The 7,925-nt window shown below is 52.6% G+C and overlaps 1 protein-coding gene across 1 annotated transcript; it reads left to right on the forward strand.

Moving 5' to 3' along the window:
• The first annotated feature begins 6 nt into the window (after positions 1 to 6).
• Positions 7 to 5,868, forward strand: SLC66A1 (solute carrier family 66 member 1). The gene is made up of 8 exons (XM_057384969.1): positions 7 to 244; positions 655 to 842; positions 1,533 to 1,662; positions 2,090 to 2,177; positions 3,293 to 3,441; positions 4,217 to 4,309; positions 4,670 to 4,855; positions 5,083 to 5,868. Exons 2-8 carry the CDS (start codon positions 673 to 675, stop codon positions 5,179 to 5,181), a joined length of 915 nt encoding a protein of 304 aa, XP_057240952.1. The 5' UTR covers positions 7 to 244; positions 655 to 672; the 3' UTR covers positions 5,182 to 5,868.
• Positions 5,869 to 7,925: the final 2,057 nt, after the last annotated feature.

A 7,925-nucleotide genomic window follows, 5' to 3' on the forward strand; every position in this document is an offset into this window, starting at 1 on the left:
TAAAGGAAACCCGGCAGGATTTGGGAGAGCGCTAAAGGAAACCCGGCAGGATTTGGGAGAACGGTAAAGGAAACCCGGCAGGATTTGGGAGAGTGGCAGAGGAAAAGCCGGTGGATGTCTGAGGAGTTGTGGATCTGCAAAGAAAAACAGCCCAAGTTTCGAAAAGAGTGGGTTTCCAAGGGAAAATAAAGTCAAGCTCCGGACCGCGTCGGTGACGAGGCGAGCGCCGGTGCTGTGAGGGCAGGTTGGGTTGGATTTCGGCTTCTTTTATTTATTGACCCTCTCTTTTTTTTTTTAAATTTCTTCTCTTTTTCTTTTTTTCTCGTTTGCCCCTTTTTCCTATTTTCCTTTTTTCTTTTCCTTTTCTTTTCCTTTTCTTGTTTATTTTCTTTTTTTCTTCTTTTCTTTCTTTTTCCACTTCTTATTTTTTCTTTATTTCCTCTTTATTTCTTTTTCTTTCACTTCTTCTGTTTGTCCTCTGAGGCCAAACTCTGCCTTTCCCACCGGCTGCAAACCCAAGGCCAATAAAGGTGTATTATCCACTAACAATCCATTTTTCCAACACGAGCCGGCTCGCAGAGGAGCCCCAGCCCTGTCCCTCACACAGATYTATCCTTCCCCAGTTTATTAAATTTTTCCTGTGTTATCCCTCAGCGTTATCCCAGTGGTTCCATGGCTAYGCAGCACTGGAGGGGTCTCCCCTTTGGGAATCTCTCCGACTGCCCCAATGGCTCCCGCTGGATCATGGATGTGTTCAACGAGTGTGCCCAGGACGCCTGGGATGTCGCCAGCATCATCTTGGGGCTGGGCTCCATCGTTTGCTTCGTTGCTGCAGCCTTCCCGTGAGTATTGCTCCCAAATCCCGGGGTACAGCCCCCAAATCCCGGGTACAGTCCTCAGTTCCTGGGCACCGCTCCCAAATCCAGGAGTACAGCTCCCAGATCCAGAAGTGGTGCTCCCAAATCTGGACTACTCTCCCAAATCCAGAAGTATTGTTCCCAAATCCTGGCCAGCCCTTCCCACGGCACAGCAATAAACCAAGCTGCCAGCACAAGGTGCCAGAATGATTAAATCCACCTGGCAAAAGCAGCGAGGGCTTGGCAGGTTTGGGGTGAGGGGAGCAGGCAGCAGAGCCCCGGTGGTGGTGGCTTTGTTGTTGTGGCTTTGCTTGGCAGCCAGAATATCCCACGTGCAGTGCCAGCAGGACAGGTCACACTACACCAGGAATGTCCCCAGGAGCCCGGGGCTGCTTGGAAGTGCTGACACAAGGGTGACAGAGAGGCACGTGAGGGGTCAGGGCTCTTTCCTAACCAGAGGGGAGGATCCTGCAGCTGGGATCATCCTTTCCCTGCTCCTGCCCCAGGGCACCCAGTGAGCAGGAGAGCTCAGGAGTTCCAGCTGGGGCCAGGGGAGCATGTGGCCTCAATTTTCCCCCAAGTGCTTTGGGATCCACAGGGAATGCTGGGGATGGCTCCCAGGTGGCGCTGAATCAGCTGAGGGTGATGTTTGTGCCTYTGCCCCATGCTCTGCAGGCAGTTTTACCAGGCCTGCAGAACGGGCACCATGGACCAGGCTCTCTCCCTCTATTTCCTGCTGGGATGGCTGGGCGGAGACCTCCTCAACCTCATCGGTTCCTTCCTGGCTGATCAGCTGCCCCTGCAGGTACTGAGGCCGGGCTGGCTCTCAAACACCCCAAATCCAGGGAGGAGCTGCGAGCTGTTTCATCCTGCACTGGGAGCCAGAGGCCCAAACAGCCCAGGATGCTCCCTCTTTCTCCCCAGAAATGCTTCCCTCTCCCATCCTGGGGTTGCTCCTTTTTTCCTCTCTGGGGTTGTTCCCTTCTCTCCCAGGGATGTTTCGTTCTTTATCCCCTAAGTTATCTCACTCTTTCCCCCTGGGGTTTTTCCTTTCCCCACCCTTCTCTTGCAGGGCTGSTCTCTTTTTCCTCCCCAGGGTTGCTCCCTACTCCACCCCGGGACCCTCCCTTCTCCCCCAGGCRTGCCAGGAGAGCAGGGASCATCCCTGTGGGACCATCCCAGCCCCTTGGGTGGGTCCCTGGGGATGTCCCCAGCGTGTTCTCTCCCCACAGGTGTACACAGCCATTTACTACGTGCTGGCAGATCTGGTGATGCTCTCCCTCTACTGCTACTACCGGGTGAAGAACAGGGGCAGAGCGTGTGAGTTGGGGCACTCTGGGGTGGGGGYCTCTGCTCCCCTCGGCACTGGGAGCAGGGAGGGGGAGATTCCAGAGGGCACTGGGATCCTGGGGAGATTCCAGGGACAGTTAGTAGACGCCTCTTATTGCTTGATGGGGTTTTTCTTGGCTTGGGTAATTTGAGTCCCTTGGAGAGCCAAAAARCAGCTACAGGCTGGGCCTGGGGCTTTTGCAGACCCTGCAAACCAACCCCCCAYGGTATCCAGGCTGAAAATATCCCCCCCTCCACGAGTCTCACTGGGCACAGAAATAAATAAATTCCCCACAGTTATGTGATGACTCCACCTCGGAGCTGGGAACCACAGAGCCCCTGACTCAGGCAGTGCTGGGAGGGAAAGGGGGAAGTTTTCCGACTGTTTCGGGGTCAGTGCTCCAGCCTTGACAGGGAAGTTCCTCTCTATTCAACTGGAGTAAAAAGGGAACCTGAGCAGCTCTTGCAAGCTTTAAACAGCCTGAGAAAACAAAGACAATSCATTTTTCAGCACTGCCAAACCCCAAAACGGCTCCTTGGGACTGGGATAATTATTTAACTTAGTAAAGACATGTAGTTATTAAACCCATGTTTATTTTATTTGACCCATCAGATATGTAGTTTTGTTAAGCTGGAGAACTTGTTTACTGAATGTAATCACTAAAAAAATTACTGAAAAATAATAAATTACTACTAATAAATAAGGCACAGCAGGGCTTGCTCTGGCAGGGATTTGAGAGTGGCCATTATAAGACAGTGAAATCTTCTCGAGGGGATGACCTTCAAGAAGAGCCCTAAACCCAAAGAAGCTGAGATAGGAGCAGTTTCYTCCGTGATAAGGTACAAATTGGCCACATCTCTGGGAGATAAATCACATAAATCACCCACAGCAGCCACTGCCCCATCCCGTGCTGAGATAAGGGAGGGTTCAGAGGTTGCTCAGTCCCTCGGTGAGATAAGGGAGAGTTTGGAGGTTGCTCAGGCCCTTGGTGAGATACAGGAGAGTTTRGAGGTTTCTCCACCCTGAGAGGGTCCTAGCACTGGACCTGGGGGCTGTTGGGGTTACTGGGATTGTCCCCARACAGGATCTGTTTGTCCCCCTGCAGTCCCTGCTCCCATCAATGCCACCTTCGTGTTCCTGTCTGTGGGGTCCCTGTCCGGCCTCTCCCTCCTGGGCAGTGCCAGCCCTGAGGATCCAGGGACCTTCAAAGGGAGRTCTCTGCTGTCAGCACCCGAGGATGAGCTTGGGTCAAAGGTGAGCCAATTCCTAAATCTKGGAGCTGGGATGGAGATCTGGGAATGTCCCACTCCATGGTCCCACAAACCCACCCTGGACCCCTCCACGTGTTTTGGGGTTAGGGGGTTCTTCCTRTTTTAGAACCAAATTGTTCTCCAGGAGGCTGTTACGGTCTAGGAAGGTGATACTGGAAAGAGAACTTTTCCAAAGCTTGCTCCAAAATTCAGGAACAGTTTGCTCCAGGATTTCAGGCATCTCAGGGCATTTTCATTTCAAGCTTCAAGCACTTCTATGAGCCTGCTCAAGCAACAGCAAACATTTCCCACATCTGTTTGCAAACAGCCTTTATTTTGGGTAACTGCATAGGATGGACATTYTCTAAAAAAACGTGGTTTAAAGAGACTTTTCAGGAAATTGGAATGACTTTTTCCCTTTAATTCTTTCTCCTGTTATCCACATTTATATATATTATTGAAAATTATTCACATATATATTATTGAAAATCAAACAAGCAAGAAAGTGCAGCAAGGTAACTCAGCTGCAGCTGCCTAAAAGTAAAAGTAGGTTTGCAAAGTAGTTTTGCTCTGGCAATAGAAAAGGACCTCTCCAAGCAATGAAAATTTTAACATTATAACAGACTGCACTGTGTATTTTCCTGTGGTCAGGTGAAATATAATTATCAGCTGTAATTATCACCAGGCTGTCAGAGGAGGGGGAGCTGGGCTGGGTGTGGCCGTGCTGAGGCTCTGAGCACAGGCCTGTCCCTGTCCCTGTCCCCGGCCCTGCTTTCCAGCCTTTCTCCAGGACTGAAATCATTGGATTCACCATTGGCTCCATCTCCTCYGTGTTCTACCTGTGCTCCCGAGTGCCCCAGATCTGCACCAATGTGAGTGTCCAGCCTGGCAGCCCTGGGGTGGCACTCGAAGGGGGCTTGGGGGACTCTCCTTTCTCCTTGGGGGGAATCTCCTGTCTCCTCTCTGCTCAGAGGTCTCAGGCCCCATCTCTGGCCAGTCCATAAGGGACTATTTCCCTGTATTTATTTTTCTCTCCTCCCTCTAACCCACCARTATTTTGAGGGTGGGGCTTTCATTTTGTCTTATTTACAAAGGGGAACTAAAGGACTCTCAGCATTGAGTCACCACCTCTTCTCTTTTKTTCCTGTGTGGTGGGAGGATGTTTAATACCACTTTGTAGASAGATTTATGACAGCTGCACCCAAGSTCCTYTCCTCTCCCTGYTTTTCCAGTACAAGAGGAAATCCACCAGCGGRGTCTCCTTCTCTCTCTTTGCCCTGGTGATGCTGGGGAATTCCCTGTACGGCCTCAGTGTCCTCCTGAAGAACCCGGAGCCGGGCCAGGGCCGAGGTGAYTACGTTCTGCACCACCTGCCCTGGCTCGTGGGCAGCCTGGGCGTGCTGGCCCTGGACGTGGTTGTATCCTTTCCCCTGGGATGGGATCCCAGGGAGCGATGGAGGGAGAGGCAGCAGGGGTGGGGTGGTGCTCTGAGAGTGATTTGTGGAGCTGTAGCAGCAGCTGGGAAATGCCTCAGCCCCTGGATGGCACCGAGCTCCTTGTCCTGTTCCCACCTGTCCTGGCCCAAACTCCCCTCTCATCCCAGGGCCCCACCCTGTGAGTGTGCAGAGCCTTAACCTCTGCCCAGATCTCCTTCCAGTTCCTCGCCTATCGGAAAGGACGGCCCGGAACCCTGGAGGAGAGGGGTGCTCTCCTGGGGCAGCAGGAGGAGAGCCTGGAGAGCTGACAGAGAGCCCTGCCCCACAGAGACAGGAGGAGGAGGATGCATATGAGGAAGGTGCCCTTAGGGCCGGGCAAACCGGCCCCTCCATCCCGGCGGCCCCTGAGACAAGAGGCCCTGAGCCCATGGGTGACACTGTGTGCTGCCAGGCCCGTGCAGAGGGTGCTGCTGGGACACTTSGTGCCTCTTCGATACCAATGATGCCTTCAGGATAAAAGGGAATTTCTGGATACCTCAGCTGCTCTGTGCTGCTCCACTGCCCCACAGCTGAGCCCGGTCACTGCCGTGTGTCCCGAGGGTCACCTGGAGCTTCCTCGGTGCTGAAGAACATGGGAAGAGCCTGAGTGGGGAGGGGACAGGGATGACTGAGCAGCCACAGGCACGAGCACCACTGTGGCCTCGCATCTCCCCCTCAGCTCCTTCTGGAAGACACACGGGGCTGGATCCAGTGGGGAAGGAGCAGCAGAACCAAAGTGCTCAGTCCACACCTATTTTAATTAGCACAACTCATCTGCCCATAAAACTTGTCCTTCCCCACCTGCYTCCCTTGATTTAATTTTGCTGCTTTGCCTGGCAGCTCCTGACTCTTTCCCAATGGCTCTCACAGTCCCATTTCTCTGACTTCTCCTTTTTTGCCTCACCCATGTTTTAATTGCATTAATTCCTTGGGGAAGTTGCTCCATTGCTGTTCCCCAGCAGAACTCTGCTTGCTCTGGTTTTCAGTTCTTACCCTCTTTTGATGATGAATTTATCCTCAGCTTGATGAGTTTATCTCCAGCACTGATGAATTTATCACCAAAACTGATGAGTTTCTCCCCSTCTCGGTGTCCTGCACTCCAGCACTATGGTCCTTGCTGAGGGAAGGATGGAAAGCTGGGCTGGGCTGGGAAAAGTCCAGGAGCAGAGATGGAGCCAGGCTCCTCCCATGTGCTGAACTGTCCCTGCTGGGGATGAGCAGCTCAGGCTCCCTGGGAAAATGAGGAAAACCAACAAAGCTTGGAGATCCTTCAGGAAAAACTGTCACAGCTTACCCTTGTGAGAACGAGAGCTTTCCTCTCCCTGCAGCTGATATCAGCTCTTCCTTTTCCTTCCCTTCCTCCTCTCCAGCTACTGTCCTGACACCCAGCATCGTGTCCCTTTTGGCTTTAGCTCTGTTATCATCCGTTCATGATTCCTCAGCCAATCTGTGACAKTTGTCCTTCCCAAGGAAGTCACTCTGCTCCCTGTCCTCACCTCCAGGACACCAACCCATAGTTACACAGCTCAGCCTGGCTCTYACAATAAATGGGATTCCCACTGCTCAGTACCCCCCAGCCTGCACCAGCAGCTCCTCTGAAACAAACYGGGCCAGTACTGGGACTGACCCAGCTGTTTTCAGAAAGAAAAAGTATTTTTCATTCTCTCTGAGCCCCTTGAACCAAGTGAGTGTGTTTTTACTGGCTTAATTCACGATTCTGCCCCTCCAGATTCCCAGGCCAAGGGGCTGCTCCCCTCATCCTGAAGCCAGCAGGATTTCCTCTTCCGTCTTTCCCCGGGAATTACAGAACAATTCATAGCCAGTTTTAATCCAAACCATGAGCAAATCCTCTAGCTCTGCCATCACAACAAAATAATTGTCACATACTGGCCTTTCTCAAACCTAAACACAGAGCCTGACATGAGGGAAGAGCACGTAAATGAACACCCAGCCTGTCCCCACAGGTGCACCCCAAGCACGAGCTCAGTGCAAAGCTTCATTTACTCTGACTTTGTTTGGGCTGGGTAGGATGGAGCAAGGTGAGCAGCTGCAMAGGGAGGGTGGTGCCTGGAAATTCCTGAGGCTCTCCCTGGGGTTCTYATCCCTCCAAGTCACCAATGCAGCCCTGTCCGTGTTTGGGATTTTGCAGAGGCAAATGTTAACCCAGAAAAGGCAGAGCAGAAACCACCACCCTGAGGGAGAGGGTTACTGAAAACCTCAAGAAGAATCTCTCCTTCCCAGCTCCAGAGTTCACAAACTTATCTCCAGCTTCAGGAAAGGTTTGTCTTGGGACAGAACCGTGAGACATCAACCAAACCCCAGTGTTCCCTGGGGGATCCCGGGTGTGTGTCCTTTCCTTTCCCGGTGTCCCACAGGAGCTCTGTGCCTTCTGCATGCTCTGGGCATCTCTGGCCCCATGTAGGAGCCTGGCTGGACACGGGTCATGTTAGAAAAGCCAAATTAGAGCAGATTCATTAATTAATATGAATGCCAACAGTCCCCACTCAAGAGGGTCACCCAGGGCTGAGCAATTCCCAGTCACAGGCGGGAAGAGCCCTGATCTTTGAACTTCCCCAGTTTCACCAGGACTGAGTGAACCAACCAAAGCCTGGAGCAGGCAGGGAACCAAAGCTGTGCCAGGTCCCTGTGCCCACCAGGGGCCCAGGTGACATTGGGAAGGGTCACAGGTGACACAGGGACCAGGGAAGGAGCCCTTGGGGCAGCAGGGATGGATGGAACATCCAGCACAGCCCCTCTGCCCAGGGCTGGACACACAGCTGCCCCCAAACTCTTTAACACACCCAGCAAAGCTGGACTGATCCTTCACCCCTAAATCCCCCGTTTCTTGTTTGCTGGATGCCTGGAGCATCAATCCCAGCACCCTGGAAGGGCAGCAAGTGGGTCCAGAGAGCACTGGGACATCACAGCCCCTTCCAGACAAACATTCCTGGATGTGAAACAAAAAACAAACCCCAAGCAGCCTTGAAGGAAAGAAAGAGAAACATGGAGGACA

Source organism: Malurus melanocephalus, unplaced genomic scaffold (assembly GCF_030028575.1).
Source record: "Malurus melanocephalus ecotype Western Australia unplaced genomic scaffold, MMel_1.1 scaffold_759, whole genome shotgun sequence".
NCBI lineage: Eukaryota > Metazoa > Chordata > Aves > Passeriformes > Maluridae > Malurus > Malurus melanocephalus.